At 36.0% G+C, this 23,938-nt stretch overlaps 1 protein-coding gene across 1 annotated transcript in view; it reads right to left on the reverse strand.

Moving 5' to 3' along the window:
* Positions 1–3,267: 3,267 nt before the first annotated feature.
* The window catches only part of dok3 (docking protein 3), a 40,824-nt gene continuing 20,153 nt past the window's right edge, over positions 3,268–23,938 (reverse strand). Inside the window, exon 6 of the mRNA XM_064955460.1 lies at positions 3,268–8,033. Coding sequence (XP_064811532.1) covers positions 6,891–8,033 — 1,143 coding nt within the window. The 3' untranslated portion in view covers positions 3,268–6,890. The remainder of the gene's footprint in view (positions 8,034–23,938) is intronic.

Raw genomic sequence — 23,938 nt, forward strand, 5'->3', positions numbered from 1 at the left:
ACTAAATGATTCATAGCTGTGGTTATACCTACCAGCCCTGTATTGACTCCTATAACTACTAAATGATTCATAGCTGTAGTTATACCTACCAGCCCTGTATTGACTCCTATAACTACTAAATGATTCATAGCTGTGGTTATACCTACCAGCCCCGCATTGACTCCTATAACTACTAAATGATTCATAGCTGTGGTTATACCAACCAGCCCTGTATTGACTCCTATAACTACTAAATGATTCATAGCTGTGGTTATACCTACCAGCCCTGTATTGACTCCTATAACTACTAAATGATTCATAGCTGTGGTTATACCTACCAGCCCTGTATTGACTCCTATAACTACTAAATGATTCATAGCTGTGGTTATACCTACCAGCCCTGTATTGACTCCTATAACTACTAAATGATTCATAGCTGTGGTTATACCTACCAGCCCTGTATTGACTCCTATAACTACTAAATGATTCATGGCTGTGGTTATACCTACCAGCCCTGTCGTCAGACATAACTGTTATCAGTGATCCGGTCCAGTGACGTAGACAGGTGTGTCCATCTCTCAGCCTACCACCTGGACACTTTTATTACGCAAATAATCCACAGAGATTGTCAATTTTTACTGTTTATTTGAGAACAAACTACAACATGTATTACTCTGCTATGTATGCCAGTTGTCCCTCTATGAGTCTGCATCTCCCGAGCCAATTCCGTTGCCTATCTGCGCTAAATTATATTGTTAAGGGATAAGGAAGTTTTTAACTGATGTTGGCAGCAACACAAACTAGAGGAAGATCAATATTCAGATGAAGTATGAGGAGATGACAAGACGAGTTACGGAGGGTACTGGTTGTACTGTTCGTGTGAATAATTCATATGTTTATAGGTGAAACTGACAAGACTCCAAAAAGTAGCGCTTAGGAAAATGTGCATTCGATCAAAATAAATCATTTGTTTATTTTTCACGACACCTAAAAGTCCCCAAATATTTTCTCGAATCGAATAAAACACAAATACACTAGTCGTGCGAGTTAATTCGTTGAAAACAAACTATTTTAAAATGAAAAATAAAACTATTTTCTCCCAAGACATAAACGAAACGTCTTCAGCATAATAAATTACCTCGGATGCCAAGTGAAGACAAATATCAACAACATCAGGGTTGAGTTACAATGCACAACATTTGCAGGAAAAAAAAGTTAAGATTGACCTCAATTGTTTTCTTTTGTTGGGAAGAGGCATCCCACGCCATTGGCTGAGCCATCCAAACCTGTGTGCCTCCTTGGGCGGGGTTGGGTGGGCGGGGCTAAAGTAGTGAAGGCCAGGATCCAGAGGTGACAGACAGGAGATTGCGTCACAAGTGAGTCAACTGTTTGTGCCGTCCTTGGTCATTGAAGATAGACACCAATTGCAGCGCTGTCCAAACCTGGTTTTGGTGGATTTTTATTTCTTTTTAAAGTTCACTTTATTCCCCACCTCTGAAACTCATCCTAACTCTTCAACCGACTCTTACCGCTGAATATTCAAGACACGTTCCAAAATAACTCACCATACCTCTCCAACCAAGTCGTGGATGTCTGTAGCCGTTATGACAGCGAAAACAGACGACATAGGCGAGGACTTCCCCCTGATGCAACAGTCTAAACTGGAGCCTCTCACATCCAGAACCAGGGTACCATCTCCTCGAGGGCAGTCTCTATACTCAACCAGAGATACGGGCCATTACGCGCACAGCGGCTACATGGATATCTCACTGGAGAAACTCATGTCGGTGAGTAAACTAACGGACAGTGGTGTCACGATAGAGATGGACCTGGATACAGTACCTGGGGACCAGGGAGAGGGAGGAAACGGTGAGCAGCAGGGCCACCCGCAGAAACACCGGCGAGTCGCGGCTAACGCCCGGGGAGAGACGGAGGATGCACGGACTGAACAACGCGTTTGACACGTTGCGGAGTGTGATTCCGTCCGATAATAATAAATTGTCCAAGTATGACACTCTCCAGATGGCTCAGATCTACATCCAGGAGCTTTCGGGCCTGCTCCCCGGGGTGGTGAAGCCAGAGGTCCGGGGAGGGTCGCGGAGTGGATGCGCCTCACCAGACATAGGCAGGAGGAACCTTCTGGGGGCTCTCTCACCCCCTTCCGGGGTGGCGGCGGGATGACTGGGATCAGCAACACCCTGCAGGACTCCCCCTCCCCGCAGCCTAAGAACAAGAGACCGGTCGGAGAACAGGAGAACAATGGCCCCGTCGGTCACCTCATCATTCTGTCTGCGCCTAAATCCGATCTAGGATCGGGGAATAAGAGGGTGTCTAACACTTCTAACGGGAGGAGAGTCGTCGCATTACAGTGACTTTGAGGACGGACAGGCCGGTAGACGGTGATTTAGAGTGACAATAGGAACTCTTTTAGGAGAGGTTTTCATACGGATCCTTTAATACTTTATATAAACTGTCTGTGTTTTAGAAGACAATAGCGGACACCAAAATAGAGCCACGTAGCCCACCTTGAAATGTTGAATGATATTCTGGTTCAGATTGTGACGGTAGTCTAGGCCTACTCTCAGTTACATTTAGACAAGAACACTTGTCTCATCATGCCATATTTATTTATTATAAATGGACACCAGGGATGGGGTCAATTTAATTTTAAATTCAGGAAGTAATTCCAATTCGGCAAGCAGCAGGGCAACATTGGGAAACATTGGCATCAAAATTTGGTTTACTTTCCTTCCCGAATTTACTGTAATTGAAACGGAATGTTCCCCAATCGCTGTTTGGAGCTCATCTTGAAAAGTTTAATAACGTTCTGGGTTAGATTAAAACGGTAGTCTAGCCGACATTTAGTCAAGACCACGAATTTCCCCGTGAGCACAAGACGCTGAAAATGTTGTATTTTCAACATGTTTTACTCATAGGGAGGGATGTTTCATCATACCATATGTATTTATTAGATATCAACACTGTAAAATACAAAGAGCTAGCCTACTGTGTGATATTGAAGACTTCAGGCCTGATAATTTGACTTCTCATTGGGACTTCACTTCCTTCTCTTCTCGCACTTTATTGACTAAATACATCTGGAACACTTGGTTTCACGGTTTGATGGCATGCATATCTAATAATAATTTAAAAAATATATATATAAACAAAAATACTTTGATAATAATCTATTGTTATTTGTTTTCTTCCATGAATTCCATGTATATTCCAAGGACATTATTGGCATGGGAAATAAATGTATCACCTTCATTTAGTCAACTCAATATGTTGTTTCAATATATTTTAATTTAATGCAAGAGATACATCCATAATATGTAAATGTTGAAATAAAAATGCAATTTACAAATGCACACACAACACTTTTGATGGAATCCTATATTTTGAATAATGCTGGTTGGTTTCCTTCTCTCATAGCATGTCTTGTGAACAGACTACATAACTTACATGATATTGTTCTGGGTAGATGAGATTAGGTCGGGATAGAGTCCTAATAGTGATAATTACAGCCACTGGTATAACAGTCCCCTCCCCATGTCTTCTAGTTCTGATAGAGCTGGTATAACAGTCACCTCCCCATGTCTTCTAGTTCTGATGGACCAGATAGAGCTGGTATAACAGTCCCCTCCCCATGTCTTCTAGTTCTGATAGAGCTGATAGAGCTGGTATAACAGTCCCCTCCCCATGTCTTCTAGTTCTGATAGAGCTGGTATAACAGTCCCCTCCCCATGTCTTCTAGTTCTGATAGAGCTGGTATAACAGTCCCCTCCCCATGTCTTCTAGTTCTGATAGAGCTGGTATAACAGTCACCTCCCCATGTCTTCTAGTTCTGATAGAGCTGGTATAACAGTCCCCTCCCCATGTCTTCTAGTTCTGATAGAGCTGGTATAACAGTCACCTCCCCATGTCTTCTAGTTCTGATAGAGCTGGTATAACAGTCCCCTCCCCATGTCTTCTAGTTCTGATAGAGCTGATATAACAGTCACCTCCCCATGTCTTCTAGTTCTGATAGAGCTGGTATAACAGTCCCCTCCCCATGTCTTCTAGTTCTGATAGAGCTGGTATAACTGTCCCCTCCCCATGTCTTCTAGTTCTGATAGAGCTGGTATAACAGTCCCCTCCCCATGTCTTCTAGTTCTGATAGAGCTGGTATAACAGTCCCCTCCCCATGTCTTCTAGTTCTGATAGAGCTGGTATAACAGTCCCCTCCCCATGTCTTCTAGTTCTGATAGAGCTGGTATAACAGTCACCTCCCCATGTCTTCTAGTTCTGATGGAGCTGGTATAACAGTCACCTCCCCACGTCTTCTAGTTCTGATAGAGCTGGTATAACAGTCCCCTCCCCATGTCTTCTAGTTCTGATAGAGCTGATAGAGCTGGTATAACAGTCACCTCCCCATGTCTTCTAGTTCTGATAGAGCTGGTATAACAGTCCCCTCCCCATGTCTTCTAGTTCTGATAGAGCTGGTATAACAGTCCCCTCCCCATGTCTTCTAGTTCTGATAGAGCTGGTATAACAGTCCCCTCCCCATGTCTTCTAGTTCTGATAGACCTGATAGAGCTGGTATAACAGTCCCAAGTCACCTCCACAAGTCTTCTAGTTCTGATAGAGCTGGTATAACAGTCCCCTCCCCATGTCTTCTAGTTCTGATAGAGCTGGTATAACAGTCCCCTCCCCATGTCTTCTAGTTCTGATAGAGCTGGTATAACAGTCCCCTCCCCATGTCTTCTAGTTCTGATAGAGCTGGTATAACAGTCCCCTCCCCATGTCTTCTAGTTCTGATAGAGCTGGTATAACAGTCCCCTCCCCATGTCTTCTAGTTCTGATAGAGCTGGTATAACAGTCCCCTCCCCATGTCTTCTAGTTCTGATAGAGCTGGTATAACAATCCCCTCCCCATGTCTTCTAGTTCTGATAGAGCTGGTATAACAATCCCCTCCCCATGTCTTCTAGTTCTGATAGAGCTGGTATAACAGTCCCCTCCCCATGTCTTCTAGTTCTGATAGAGCTGGTATAACAGTCCCCTCCCCATGTCTTTTAGTTCTAATAGAGCTGGTATAACAGTCCCCTCCCCATGTCTTCTAGTTCTGATAGAGCTGGTATAACAGTCCCCTCCCCATGTCTTCTAGTTCTGATAGAGCTGGTATAACAGTCCCCTCCCCATGTCTTCTAGTTCTGATAGAGCTGGTATAACAGTCCCCTCCCCATGTCTTCTAGTTCTGATAGAGCTGATAGAGCTGGTATAACAGTCACCTCCCCATGTCTTCTAGTTCTGATAGAGCTGGTATAACAGTCCCCTCCCCATGTCTTCTAGTTCTGATAGAGCTGGTATAACAGTCCCCTCCCCATGTCTTCTAGTTCTGATAGAGCTGGTATAACAGTCCCCTCCCCATGTCTTCTAGTTCTGATAGACCAGATAGAGCTGGTATAACAGTCCCAAGTCACCTCCACATGTCTTCTAGTTCTGATAGAGCTGGTATAACAGTCCCCTCCCCATGTCTTCTAGTTCTGATAGAGCTGGTATAACAGTCCCCTCCCCATGTCTTCTAGTTCTGATAGAGCTGGTATAACAGTCCCCTCCCCATGTCTTCTAGTTCTGATAGAGCTGGTATAACAGTCCCCTCCCCATGTCTTCTAGTTCTGATAGAGCTGGTATAACAGTCCCCTCCCCATATCTTCTAGTTCTGATAGAGCTGGTATAACAGTCCCCTCCCCATGTCTTCTAGTTCTGATAGAGCTGGTATAACAATCCCCTCCCCATGTCTTCTAGTTCTGATAGAGCTGGTATAACAGTCCCCTCCCCATGTCTTCTAGTTCTGATAGAGCTGGTATAACAGTCCCCTCCCCATGTCTTTTAGTTCTAATAGAGCTGGTATAACAGTCCCCTCCCCATGTCTTCTAGTTCTGATAGAGCTGGTATAACAGTCCCCTCCCCATGTCTTCTAGTTCTGATAGAGCTGGTATAACAGTCCCCTCCCCATGTCTTCTAGTTCTGATAGAGCTGGTATAACAGTCCCCTCCCCATGTCTTCTAGTTCTGATAGAGCTGGTATAACAGTCACCTCCCCATGTCTTCTAGTTCTGATGGACCAGATAGAGCTGGTATAACAGTCCCCTCCCCATGTCTTCTAGTTCTGATAGAGCTGGTATAACAGTCCCCTCCCCATGTCTTCTAGTTCTGATAGAGCTGGTATAACAGTCACCTCCCCATGTCTTCTAGTTCTGATAGAGCTGGTATAACAGTCCCCTCCCCATGTCTTCTAGTTCTGATAGAGCTGGTATAACAGTCCCCTCCCCATGTCTTCTAGTTCTGATAGAGCTGGTATAACAGTCCCCTCCCCATGTCTTCTAGTTCTGATAGAGCTGGTATAACAGTCCCCTCCCCATGTCTTCTAGTTCTGATAGAGCTGGTATAACAGTCCCCTCCCCATGTCTTCTAGTTCTGATAGAGCTGGTATAACAGTCACCTCCCCATGTCTTCTAGTTCTGATAGAGCTGGTATAACAGTCCCCTCCCCATGTCTTCTAGTTCTGATAGAGCTGGTATAACTGTCCCCTCCCCATGTCTTCTAGTTCTGATAGAGCTGATATAACAGTCCCCTCCCCATGTCTTCTAGTTCTGATAGAGCTGGTATAACAGTCCCCTCCCCTTGTCTTCTAGTTCTGATAGAGCTGGTATAACTGTCCCCTCCCCATGTCTTCTAGTTCTGATAGAGCTGGTATAACTGTCCCCTCCCCATGTCTTCTAGTTCTGATAGAGCTGGTATAACAGTCCCCTCCCCATGTCTTCTAGTTCTGATAGAGCTGGTATAACAGTCACCTCCCCACGTCTTCTAGTTCTGATGGACCTGATAGAGCTGGTGTAACAGTCACAAGTCTTTTAGTAACGGTAGACATTAGTATTCGCTGCCTCTTGGTGTCACTGTGGCCAGGGGGGGTAGGGGCTGCTGGAACTTAGCCAGATCCTTACCCAGGATGTCAGAGAGCTTCTGTTTAAAGCTGATAGGGTCCTGGTTGGGGGTGATGGAGCCCCCCGAGCCCATCTCTTCTTCCCCCTGTAGCTGGGCCTGGGCCTGCAGGCGGGAGAGGTTTGGCATAGACCGGGACTGGGTTTGGGGTTGAGGCAGGGACCAGGCCAGAGACAGTGGTTGGGTCTCAGAGGGCTTGTTCACTAAAGCATAGATACACTGTGAGCTACCCACCATACTCTCCCTCTCCTCCTCCTCCTCCTCCTCTGCCCTCCCAGTAATACCCCTTCTCAGGTTGTAATAAGGAGACCCCTCCCCCAGCCCCACCCCCAGCCTCAGTTTGTTCAGGTCGACTGTATCCAGAGAGTGACACCTCTCCTCCTCCTCTTCCTCCTCATAGAGATGAAGGCTGTGCTGCATCCTGAGTGGGGCTGGCGGGTGCTTCATTCTGGGGAGGAGGTGGTCCTCTATAGTGGCATACAGATCACAATCAGAGTCAGCCATTGGCTCAGACCCCGGAACCTGTTCAGTAACAGGAGATATGATTGGAGGGCTGTGTAAGAGGTTGTTTCTCATTGGTAGAGAAGGGGCAGTGGGTCTGTCTGATAGGTCGGTGCGGGTGTGGACTCTTTGTTTGACAGGAGGGGGAGTAGAGGTGGAAGAAGGAGGAAGTTGAGGAGACGATGAGTTACGTGGAAGGTGAGTAGAGGTGGAAGAATGAGGAAGTTGAGGAGACGATGAGTTATGTGGAAGGTGAGTAGAGGTGGAAGAATGAGGAAGTTGAGGAGACGATGAGTTACGTGGAAGGTGAGTAGAGGTGGAAGAATGAGGAAGTTGAGGAGACGATGAGTTATGTGGAAGGTGAGTAGAGGTGGAAGAATGAGGAAGTTGAGGAGACGATGAGTTGCTAGGATGTTGGATAGAGGTCTTGGTGTCTTCATTCTCCATCTCGCTGTGCAGAGTAAGAGCATCTTCCATGGCCTTGTAGATCTGAGGAGCGTGCTTAGACATGAAGGTGAATTGACCCTCTCCCGAGCTACAGCGACGGCCCGCCTCGATGCTGAAGCCCCCCTGTCAATCACACACACAACACATGGTTACTCAGTCTCTCCAGGATGGACCAATCACAGTCAAATCATCACAATATTATTGGAGAAAATTGACCGATCACTGCACTAAAAAAAGAGGGACAACAATTTCAACCAGTCACCACACATTTACCACATAATATGGATCAGATAAGCCAAAAGGCAACAAGCTCTGTTCCTTTGGCAGAACATTTTTGAGACGAATTGGACAAAATCACTGATTATGATAGATACAACACAACTCTGATAGTGATGATAGATACAACACAACACAACTCTGATGATTATAATAGATACAACACAACTATGATGATTATAATAGATACAACACAACTCTGATGATTATAATAGATACAACACAAAACAACTCTGATGGTTATAATAGATACAACACAACTCTGATGGTTATAATAGATACAACACAACTCTGATGGTTATGATAGATACAACACAACGCTGATGGTTATAATAGATACAACACAACTCTGATGGTTATAATAGATACAACACAACTCTGATGGTTATGATAGATACAACACAACTCTGATGGTTGTAATAGATACAACACAACTCTGATGGTTATGACAGATACAACACAACTCTGATAATTATAATAGACACAACACAACACAACTCTGATGGTTATGATAGATACAACACAACACTGATGATTATAATAGATACAACACAACTCTGATGGTTATAATAGATACAACACAACACAACTGATTGTTATAATAGATACAACACAACACTGATGATTATAATAGATACAACACAACTCTGATGGTTATAATAGATACAACACAACTCTGATGATTATAATAGACACAACACAACACAGATGATTATGATAGATACAACACAACACTGATGATTATGATAGATACAACACAACACAACTCTGATGGTTATGATAGATACAACACAACTCTTATGGTTATAATAGATACAACACAACACTGATGATTATAATAGATACAACACAACTCTGATGATTATAATAGATACAACACAACTCTGATGATTATAATAGATACAACACAACTCTGATGATCATAATAGATACAACACAACTCTGATGATTATGATAGATACAACACAACACTGATGATTATAATAGATACAACACAACACAACTCTGATGGTTATGATAGATACAACACAACTCTTATGGTTATAATAGATACAACACAACACTGATGATTATAATAGATACAACACAACTCTTATGGTTATAATAGATACAACACAACTCTTATGGTTATAATAGATACAACACAACTCTGATGGTTATAATAGATACAACACAACACAACTCTGATGGTTATAATAGATACAACACAACACAGATGATTATGATAGATACAACACAACTCTGATGATTATAATAGATACAACACAAATCTGATGGTTATAATAGATACAACACAACACAGATGATTATGATAGATACAACACAACACTGATGATTATGATAGATACAACACAACACAACTCTGATGATTATGATAGATACAACACAACTCTGATGATTATAATAGATACAACACAACTCTGATGGTTATAATAGATACAACACAACACAAATGGTTATGATGGATACAACACAACTCTGATGGTTATGATGGATACAACACAACTCTGATGATTATAATAGATACAACACAACTCTGATGATTATAATAGATACAACACAACTCTGATGATTATAATAGATACAACACAACACTGATGATTATAATAGATACAACACAACACAACTCTGATGGTTATGATAGATACAACACAACTCTGATGGTTATAATAGATACAACACAACACAGATGATTATGATAGATACAACACAACTCTGATGATTATAATAGATACAACACAAATCTGATGGTTATAATAGATACAACACAACACAGATGATTATGATAGATACAACACAACACTGATGATTATGATAGATACAACACAACACAACTCTGATGATTATGATAGATACAACACAACTCTGATGATTATAATAGATACAACACAACACTGATGATTATAATAGATACAACACAACTCTGATGGTTATGATAGATACAACACAACTCTGATGGTTATAATAGATACAACACAACACAGATGGTTATGATGGATACAACACAACTCTGATGATTATAATAGATACAACACAACTCTGATGATTATAATAGATACAACACAACTCTGATGGTTATAATAGATACAACACAACTCTGATGATTATGATAGATACAACAAAACACAACTCTGATGGTTATGATAGATACAACACAACTCAACTCTGATGGTTATAATAGATTCAACACAACACAGATGATTATAATAGATACAACACAACACACCTCAGATGGTTATAATAGATACAACACAACACTGATGATTATAATAGATACAACACAACACTGATGATTATAATAGATACAACACAACACTGATGATTATAATAGATACAACACAACTCTGATGATTATAATAGATACAACACAACTCTGATGGTTATAATAGATACAACACAACTCTGATGATTATGATAGATACAACACAACTCTGATGATCATAATAGATACAACACAACTCTGATGATTATAATAGATACAACACAACACAACTCTGATGATTATGATAGATACAACACAACTCTGATGATTATAATAGATACAACACAACACTGATGATTATAATAGATACAACACAACACTGATGATTATAATAGATACAACACAACACAACTCTGATGGTTATAATAGATACAACACAACACAGATGGTTATGATGGATACAACACAACTCTGATGATTATAATAGATACAACACAACTCTGATGATTATAATAGATACAACACAACTCTGATGATTATAATAGATACAACACAACACTGATGATTATAATAGATACAACACAACACAACTCTGATGGTTATGATAGATACAACACAACTCTGATGGTTATAATAGATACAACACAACACAGATGATTATGATAGATACAACACAACACTGATGATTATGATAGATACAACACAACACAGATGATTATGATAGATACAACACAAATCTGATGGTTATAATAGATACAACACAACACAGATGATTATGATAGATACAACACAACACTGATGATTATGATAGATACAACACAACACAACTCTGATGATTATGATAGATACAACACAACACAGATGATTATGATAGATACAACACAACTCTGATGATTATAATAGATACAACACAACACTGATGATTATAATAGATACAACACAACTCTGATGATTATAATAGATACAACACAACTCTGATGGTTATAATAGATACAACACAACTCTGATGATTATGATAGATACAACACAACTCTGATGATCATAATAGATACAACACAACTCTGATGATTATAATAGATACAACACAACACAACTCTGATGATTATGATAGATACAACACAACTCTGATGATTATAATAGATACAACACAACACTGATGATTATAATAGATACAACACAACTCTGATGATTATGATAGATACAACACAACTCTGATGATTATGATAGATACAACACAACTCTGATGGTTATGATAGATACAACACAACTCTGATGATTATGATAGATACAACACAACTCTGATGATTATAATAGATACAACACAACTCTGATGATTATAATAGATACAACACAACTCTGATGATTATAATAGATACAACACAACTCTGATGATTATAATAGATACAACACAACACTGATGATTATAATAGATACAACACAACACAACTCTGATGGTTATGATAGATACAACACAACTCTGATGGTTATAATAGATACAACACAACACAGATGATTATGATAGATACAACACAACTCTGATGATTATAATAGATACAACACAACTCTGATGATTATGATAGATACAACACAACTCTGATGATTATGATAGATACAACACAACTCTGATGATTATAATAGATACAACACAACTCTGATGATTATAATAGATACAACACAACTCTGATGATTATAATAGATACAACACAACACTGATGATTATAATAGATACAACACAACACAACTCTGATGGTTATGATAGATACAACACAACTCTGATGGTTATAATAGATACAACACAACACAGATGATTATGATAGATACAACACAACTCTGATGATTATAATAGATACAACACAAATCTGATGGTTATAATAGATACAACACAACACAGATGATTATGATAGATACAACACAACACTGATGATTATGATAGATACAACACAACACAACTCTGATGATTATGATAGATACAACACAACTCTGATGATTATAATAGATACAACACAACACTGATGATTATAATAGATACAACACAACTCTGATGGTTATGATAGATACAACACAACTCTGATGGTTATAATAGATACAACACAACACAGATGGTTATGATGGATACAACACAACTCTGATGATTATAATAGATACAACACAACTCTGATGATTATAATAGATACAACACAACTCTGATGGTTATAATAGATACAACACAACTCTGATGATTATGATAGATACAACACAACACAACTCTGATGGTTATGATAGATACAACACAACTCAACTCTGATGGTTATAATAGATTCAACACAACACAGATGATTATAATAGATACAACACAACACACCTCAGATGGTTATAATAGATACAACACAACACTGATGATTATAATAGATACAACACAACACTGATGATTATAATAGATACAACACAACACAACTCTGATGGTTATGATAGATACAACACAACACTGATGGTTATAATAGATACAACACAACTCTGATGGTTATAATAGATACAACACAACTCTGATGATTATAATAGATACAACACAACTCTGATGGTTATAATAGATACAACACAACTCTGATGATTATGATAGATACAACACAACACAACTCTGATGGTTATGATGGATACAACACAACTCTGATGGTTATGATAGATACAACACAACTCTGATGGTTATAATAGATACAACACAACACAACTCTGATGGTTATAATAGATACAACACAACACTGATGATTATAATAGATACAACACAACACTGATGATTATAATAGATACAACACAACACAACTCTGATGGTTATGATAGATACAACACAACACTGATGATTATAATAGATACAACACAACACTGATGATTATAATAGATACAACACAACTCTGATGGTTATGATAGATACAACACTACACTGATGGTTATAATAGATACAACACAACTCTGATGGTTATAATAGATACAACACAACACAACTCTGATGGTTATAATAGATACAACACAACTCTGATGGTTATGATAGATACAACACAACACAACTCTGATGGTTATAATAGATACAACACAACACAACGCTGATGGTTATAATAGATACAACAAAACTCTGATGGTTATAATAGATACAACACAACACAACTCTGATGGTTATAATAGATACAACACAACTCTGATGGTTATAATAGATACAACACAACTCTGATGGTTATAATAGATACAACACAACTCTGATGGTTATGATAGATACAACACAACTCTGATGATTATAATAGATACAACACAACTCTGATGATTATAATAGATACAACACAACACAGATGATTATGATAGAAACAACACAAATCTGATGGTTATAATAGATACAACACAACACAGATGATTATGATAGATACAACACAAATCTGATGGTTATAATAGATACAACACAACACAGATGATTATGATAGATACAACACAACACTGATGATTATGATAGATACAACACAACACAACTCTGATGATTATGATAGATACAACACAACACAGATGATTATGATAGATACAACACAACTCTGATGATTATAATAGATACAACACAACACTGATGATTATAATAGATACAACACAACTCTGATGATTATAATAGATACAACACAACTCTGATGGTTATAATAGATACAACACAACTCTGATGATTATGATAGATACAACACAACTCTGATGGTTATAATAGATACAACACAACACTGATGATTATGATAGATACAACACAACTCTGATGATTATAATTGACACAACACAACTCTGATGATTATAATAGATACAACACAACACAACTCTGATGGTTATAATAGATACAACACAACACAGATGGTTATGATGGATACAACACAACTCTGATGATTATAATAGATACAACACAACTCTGATGATTATAATAGATACAACACAACTCTGATGATTATAATAGATACAACACAACACTGATGATTATAATAGATACAACACAACACAACTCTGATGGTTATGATAGATACAACACAACTCTGATGGTTATAATAGATACAACACAACACAGATGATTATGATAGATACAACACAACACTGATGATTATGATAGATACAACACAACACAGATGATTATGATAGATACAACACAAATCTGATGGTTATAATAGATACAACACAACACAGATGATTATGATAGATACAACACAACACTGATGATTATGATAGATACAACACAACACAACTCTGATGATTATGATAGATACAACACAACACAGATGATTATGATAGATACAACACAACTCTGATGATTATAATAGATACAACACAACACTGATGATTATAATAGATACAACACAACTCTGATGATTATAATAGATACAACACAACTCTGATGGTTATAATAGATACAACACAACTCTGATGATTATGATAGATACAACACAACTCTGATGATCATAATAGATACAACACAACTCTGATGATTATAATAGATACAACACAACACAACTCTGATGATTATGATAGATACAACACAACTCTGATGATTATAATAGATACAACACAACACTGATGATTATAATAGATACAACACAACTCTGATGATTATGATAGATACAACACAACTCTGATGATTATGATAGATACAACACAACTCTGATGGTTATGATAGATACAACACAACTCTGATGATTATGATAGATACAACACAACTCTGATGATTATAATAGATACAACACAACTCTGATGATTATAATAGATACAACACAACTCTGATGATTATAATAGATACAACACAACTCTGATGATTATAATAGATACAACACAACACTGATGATTATAATAGATACAACACAACACAACTCTGATGGTTATGATAGATACAACACAACTCTGATGGTTATAATAGATACAACACAACACAGATGATTATGATAGATACAACACAACTCTGATGATTATAATAGATACAACACAACTCTGATGATTATGATAGATACAACACAACTCTGATGATTATGATAGATACAACACAACTCTGATGATTATAATAGATACAACACAACTCTGATGATTATAATAGATACAACACAACTCTGATGATTATAATAGATACAACACAACACTGATGATTATAATAGATACAACACAACACAACTCTGATGGTTATGATAGATACAACACAACTCTGATGGTTATAATAGATACAACACAACACAGATGATTATGATAGATACAACACAACTCTGATGATTATAATAGATACAACACAAATCTGATGGTTATAATAGATACAACACAACACAGATGATTATGATAGATACAACACAACACTGATGATTATGATAGATACAACACAACACAACTCTGATGATTATGATAGATACAACACAACTCTGATGATTATAATAGATACAACACAACACTGATGATTATAATAGATACAACACAACTCTGATGGTTATGATAGATACAACACAACTCTGATGGTTATAATAGATACAACACAACACAGATGGTTATGATGGATACAACACAACTCTGATGATTATAATAGATACAACACAACTCTGATGATTATAATAGATACAACACAACTCTGATGGTTATAATAGATACAACACAACTCTGATGATTATGATAGATACAACACAACACAACTCTGATGGTTATGATAGATACAACACAACTCAACTCTGATGGTTATAATAGATTCAACACAACACAGATGATTATAATAGATACAACACAACACACCTCAGATGGTTATAATAGATACAACACAACACTGATGATTATAATAGATACAACACAACACTGATGATTATAATAGATACAACACAACACAACTCTGATGGTTATGATAGATACAACACAACACTGATGGTTATAATAGATACAACACAACTCTGATGGTTATAATAGATACAACACAACTCTGATGATTATAATAGATACAACACAACTCTGATGGTTATAATAGATACAACACAACTCTGATGATTATGATAGATACAACACAACACAACTCTGATGGTTATGATGGATACAACACAACTCTGATGGTTATGATAGATACAACACAACTCTGATGGTTATAATAGATACAACACAACACAACTCTGATGGTTATAATAGATACAACACAACACTGATGATTATAATAGATACAACACAACACTGATGATTATAATAGATACAACACAACACAACTCTGATGGTTATGATAGATACAACACAACACTGATGATTATAATAGATACAACACAACACTGATGATTATAATAGATACAACACAACTCTGATGGTTATGATAGATACAACACTACACTGATGGTTATAATAGATACAACACAACTCTGATGGTTATAATAGATACAACACAACACAACTCTGATGGTTATAATAGATACAACACAACTCTGATGGTTATGATAGATACAACACAACACAACTCTGATGGTTATAATAGATACAACACAACACAACGCTGATGGTTATAATAGATACAACAAAACTCTGATGGTTATAATAGATACAACACAACACAACTCTGATGGTTATAATAGATACAACACAACTCTGATGGTTATAATAGATACAACACAACTCTGATGGTTATAATAGATACAACACAACTCTGATGGTTATGATAGATACAACACAACTCTGATGATTATAATAGATACAACACAACTCTGATGATTATAATAGATACAACACAACACAGATGATTATGATAGAAACAACACAAATCTGATGGTTATAATAGATACAACACAACACAGATGATTATGATAGATACAACACAAATCTGATGGTTATAATAGATACAACACAACACAGATGATTATGATAGATACAACACAACACTGATGATTATGATAGATACAACACAACACAACTCTGATGATTATGATAGATACAACACAACACAGATGATTATGATAGATACAACACAACTCTGATGATTATAATAGATACAACACAACACTGATGATTATAATAGATACAACACAACTCTGATGATTATAATAGATACAACACAACTCTGATGGTTATAATAGATACAACACAACTCTGATGATTATGATAGATACAACACAACTCTGATGGTTATAATAGATACAACACAACACTGATGATTATGATAGATACAACACAACTCTGATGATTATAATTGACACAACACAACTCTGATGATTATAATAGATACAACACAACACAACTCTGATGGTTATAATAGATACAACACAACACTGATGATTATAATAGATACAACACAACTCTGATGATTATAATAGATACAACACAACTCTGATGATTATGATAGATACAACACAACTCTGATGATTATAATAGATACAACACAACTCTGATGATTATGATAGATACAACACAACTCTGATGATTATGATAGATACAACACAACACAACTCTGATGGTTATGATAGATACAACACAACTCAACTCTGATGGTTATAATAGATTCAACACAACACAGATGATTATAATAGATACAACACAACACAACTCTGATGGTTATAATAGATACAACACAACACTGATGATTATAATAGATACAACACAACTCTGATGGTTATGATAGATACAACACAAGACAACTCTGATGGTTATAATAGATACAACACAACACAACTCTGATGGTTATAATAAATACAACACAACTCTGATGGTTATAATAGATACAACACAACACAACTCTGATGGTTATAATAAATACAACACAACTCTGATGGTTATAATAGATACAACACAACACAGATGATTATGATAGATACAACACAAATCTGATGGTTATGATAGATACAACACAACACAACTCTGATGATTATAATAGATACAACACAACACAGATGATTATGATAGATACAACACAACACTGATGATTATGATAGATACAACACAACACAACTCTGATGATTATGATATATACAACACAACTCTGATGATTATAATAGATACAACACAACACTGATGATTATAATAGATACAACACAACTCTGATGATTATGATAGATACAACACAACACAACTCTGATGGTTATGATAGATACAACACAACTCAACTCTGATGGTTATAATAGATACAACACAACACAGATGATTATGATAGATACAACACAAATCTGATGGTTATAATAGATACAACACAACACAGATGATTATGATAGATACAACACAACACTGATGATTATGATAGATACAACACAACTCTGATGGTTATGATAGATACAACACAACTCAACTCTGATGGTTATAATAGATACAACACAACACAGATGATTATGATAGATACAACACAAATCTGATGGTTATAATAGATACAACACAACACAGATGATTATGATAGATACAACACAACACTGATGATTATGATAGATACAACACAACACAACTCTGATGATTATGATAGATACAACACAACTCTGATGGTTATAATAGATACAACACAACACAGATGATTGTGATAGATACAACACAACTCTGATGGTTACAATAGATACAACACAACACAGATGGTTATGATAGACACAACACAACTCTGATGGTTATAATAGATACAACACAACTCTGATGATTATGATAGATACAACACAACACAACTCTGATGGTTATGATAGATACAACACAACTCAACTCTGATGGTTATAATAGATTCAACACAACACAGATGATTATAATAGATACAACACAACACTGATGATTATAATAGATACAACACAACACAACTCTGATGGTTATAATAGATACAACACAACACAACTCTGATGGTTATAATAGATACAACACAACTCTGATGGTTATGATAGATACAACACAAGACAACTCTGAAGGTTATAATAGATACAACACAACACAACTCTGATGGTTATAATAAATACAACACAACTCTGATGGTTATAATAGATACAACACAACACAACTCTGATGGTTATAATAGATACAACACAACACAACTCTGATGGTTATAATAGATACAACACAACTCTGATGGTTATAATAGATACAACACAACACAACTCTGATGGTTATAATAGATACAACACAACTCTGATGGTTATAATAGATACAACACAACACAACGCTGATGGTTATAATAGATACAACACAACACTGATGGTTATGATAGATACAACACAACTCTGATGGTTATAATAGATACAACACATCTCTGATGGTTATGATAGATACAACACAACTCTGATGGTTATAATAGATACAACACAACACAACTCTGATGGTTATAATAGATACAACACAACTCTGATGGTTATAATAGATACAACACAACACAACGCTGATGGTTATAATAGATACAACACAACGCTGATGGTTATGATAGATACAACACAACTCTGATGGTTATGATAGATACAACACAACTCTGATGGTTATAATAGATACAACACAACACAACTCTGATGGTTATAATAGATATAACACAACACAACTCTGATGGTTATAATAGATACAACACAACTCTGATGGTTATGATAGATACAACACAACACAACTCTGATGGTTATAATAGATACAACACAACACAACTCTGATGGTTATAATAGATACAACACAACTCTGATGGTTATAATAGATACAACACAACACTGATGGTTATAATAGATACAACACAACACTGATGGTTATGATAGATACAACACAACTCTGATGGTTATAATAGATACAACACATCTCTGATGGTTATGATAGATACAACACAACTCTGATGGTTATAATAGATACAACACATCTCTGATGGTTATAATAGATACAACACAACACAATGCTGATGGTTATGATAGATACAACACAACACAACGCTGATGGTTATGATAGATACAACACAACACAACTCTGATGGTTATAATAGATACAACACAACTCTGATGGTTATAATAGATACAACACAACACTGATGGTTATGATAGATACAACACAACTCTGATGATTATAATAGATACAACACAACTCTGATGGTTATAATAGATACAACACAACACAACGCTGATGGTTATAATAGATACAACACAACACTGATGGTTATGATAGATACAACACAACACAACTCTGATGGTTATAATAGATACAACACAACTCTGATGATTATAATTGACACAACACAACTCTGATGATTATAATAGATACAACACAACTCTGATGATTATAATAGATACAACACAACTCTGATGATTATAATAGACACAACACAACTCTGATGATTATAATTGACACAACACAACTCTGATGATTATAATTGACACAACACAACTCTGATGATTATAATAGATACAACACAACTCTGATGATTATAATTGACACAACACAACGCTGATGGTTATAATAGATACAACACAACTCTGATGGTTATAATAGATACAACACAACACAACTCTGATGGTTATAATAGATACAACACAACTCTGATGGTTATAATAGATACAACACAACTCTGATGGTTATAATAGATACAACACAACACAACTCTGATGGTTATAATAGATACAGCACAACTCTGATGGTTATGATAGATACAACACAACTCTGATGATTATAATAGATACAACACAACACTGATGATTATAATAGATACAACACAACACAACTCTGATGGTTATAATAGATACAACACAACGCTGATGGTTATGATAGATACAACACAACTCTGATGGTTATGATAGATACAACAATTATTATTATTATTATTATTATTATTACAACACAACTCTGATGGTTATAATAGATACAACACAACACAACTCTGATGGTTATAATAGATATAACACAACACAACTCTGATGGTTATAATAGATACAACACAACTCTGATGGTTATGATAGATACAACACAACACAACTCTGATGGTTATAATAGATACAACACAACACAACTCTGATGGTTATAATAGATACAACACAACTCTGATGGTTATAATAGATACAACACAACACTGATGGTTATGATAGATACAACACAACTCTGATGGTTATAATAGATACAACACATCTCTGATGGTTATGATAGATACAACACAACTCTGATGGTTATAATAGATACAACACATCTCTGATGGTTATAATAGATACAACACAACACAATGCTGATGGTTATGATAGATACAACACAACACAACGCTGATGGTTATGATAGATACAACACAACACAACTCTGATGGTTATGATAGATACAACACAACTCTGATGGTTATAATAGATATAACACAACACAACTCTGATGGTTATGATAGATACAACACAACACAACTCTGATGGTTATAATAGATACAACACAACACAGATGATTATGATAGATACAACACAAATCTGATGGTTATAATAGATACAACACAACACAGATGATTATGATAGATACAACACAACACTGATGATTATGATAGATACAACACAACTCTGATGATTATGATAGATACAACACAACTCTGATGATTATAATAGATACAACACAACACTGATGATTATAATAGATACAACACAACTCTGATGGTTATGATAGATACAACACAACACTGATGATTATAATAGATACAACACAACTCTGATGGTTATAATAGATACAACACAACACAGGTGGTTATGATAGATACAACACAACTCTGATGATTATAATAGATACAACACAACTCTGATGATTATAATAGATACAACACAACTCTGATGGTTATAATAGATACAACACAACTCTGATGATTATGATAGATACAACACAACACAACTCTGATGGTTATGATAGATACAACACAAGTCAACTCTGATGGTTATAATAGATTCAACACAACACAGATGATTATAATAGATACAACACAACACAACTCTGATGGTTATAATAGATACAACACAACACTGATGATTATAATAGATACAACACAACACTGATGATTATAATAGATACAACACAACACAACTCTGATGGTTATAATAGATACAACACAACTCTGATGGTTATAATAGATACAACACAACACAACTATGATGGTTATAATAGATACAACAGAACACAACTCTGATGGTTATAATAGATACAACACAACTCTGATGGTTATGATAGATACAACACAACACAACTCTGATGGTTATAATAGATACAACACAACTCTGATGGTTATAATAGATACAACACAACACAACTCTGATGGTTATAATAGATACAACACAACTCTGATGGTTATAATAGATACAACACAACACAACGCTGATGGTTATAATAGATACAACACAACACTGATTGTTATGATAGATACAACACAACTCTGATGGTTATAATAGATACAACACATCTCTGATGGTTATGATAGATACAACACAACTCTGATGGTTATGATAGATACAACAATTATTATTATTATTATTATTATTATTACAACACAACTCTGATGGTTATAATAGATACAACACAACACAACTCTGATGGTTATAATAGATATAACACAACACAACTCTGATGGTTATAATAGATACAACACAACTCTGATGGTTATGATAGATACAACACAACACAACTCTGATGGTTATAATAGATACAACACAACACAACTCTGATGGTTATAATAGATACAACACAACTCTGATGGTTATAATAGATACAACACAACACTGATGGTTATGATAGATACAACACAACTCTGATGGTTATAATAGATACAACACATCTCTGATGGTTATGATAGATACAACACAACTCTGATGGTTATAATAGATACAACACATCTCTGATGGTTATAATAGATACAACACAACACAATGCTGATGGTTATGATAGATACAACACAACACAACGCTGATGGTTATGATAGATACAACACAACACAACTCTGATGGTTATGATAGATACAACACAACTCTGATGGTTATAATAGATATAACACAACACAACTCTGATGGTTATGATAGATACAACACAACACAACTCTGATGGTTATAATAGATACAACACAACACAGATGATTATGATAGATACAACACAAATCTGATGGTTATAATAGATACAACACAACACAGATGATTATGATAGATACAACACAACACTGATGATTATGATAGATACAACACAACACAACTCTGATGATTATGATAGATACAACACAACTCTGATGATTATAATAGATACAACACAACACTGATGATTATAATAGATACAACACAACTCTGATGGTTATGATAGATACAACACAACACTGATGATTATAATAGATACAACACAACTCTGATGGTTATAATAGATACAACACAACACAGATGATTATGATAGATACAACACAAATCTGATGGTTATAATAGATACAACACAACACAGATGATTATGATAGATACAACACAACACTGATGATTATGATAGATACAACACAACTCTGATGATTATGATAGATACAACACAACTCTGATGATTATAATAGATACAACACAACACTGATGATTATAATAGATACAACACAACTCTGATGGTTATGATAGATACAACACAACACTGATGATTATAATAGATACAACACAACTCTGATGGTTATAATAGATACAACACAACACAG

Source organism: Oncorhynchus masou, chromosome 32 (genome assembly GCF_036934945.1).
Source record: "Oncorhynchus masou masou isolate Uvic2021 chromosome 32, UVic_Omas_1.1, whole genome shotgun sequence".
NCBI lineage: Eukaryota > Metazoa > Chordata > Actinopteri > Salmoniformes > Salmonidae > Oncorhynchus > Oncorhynchus masou.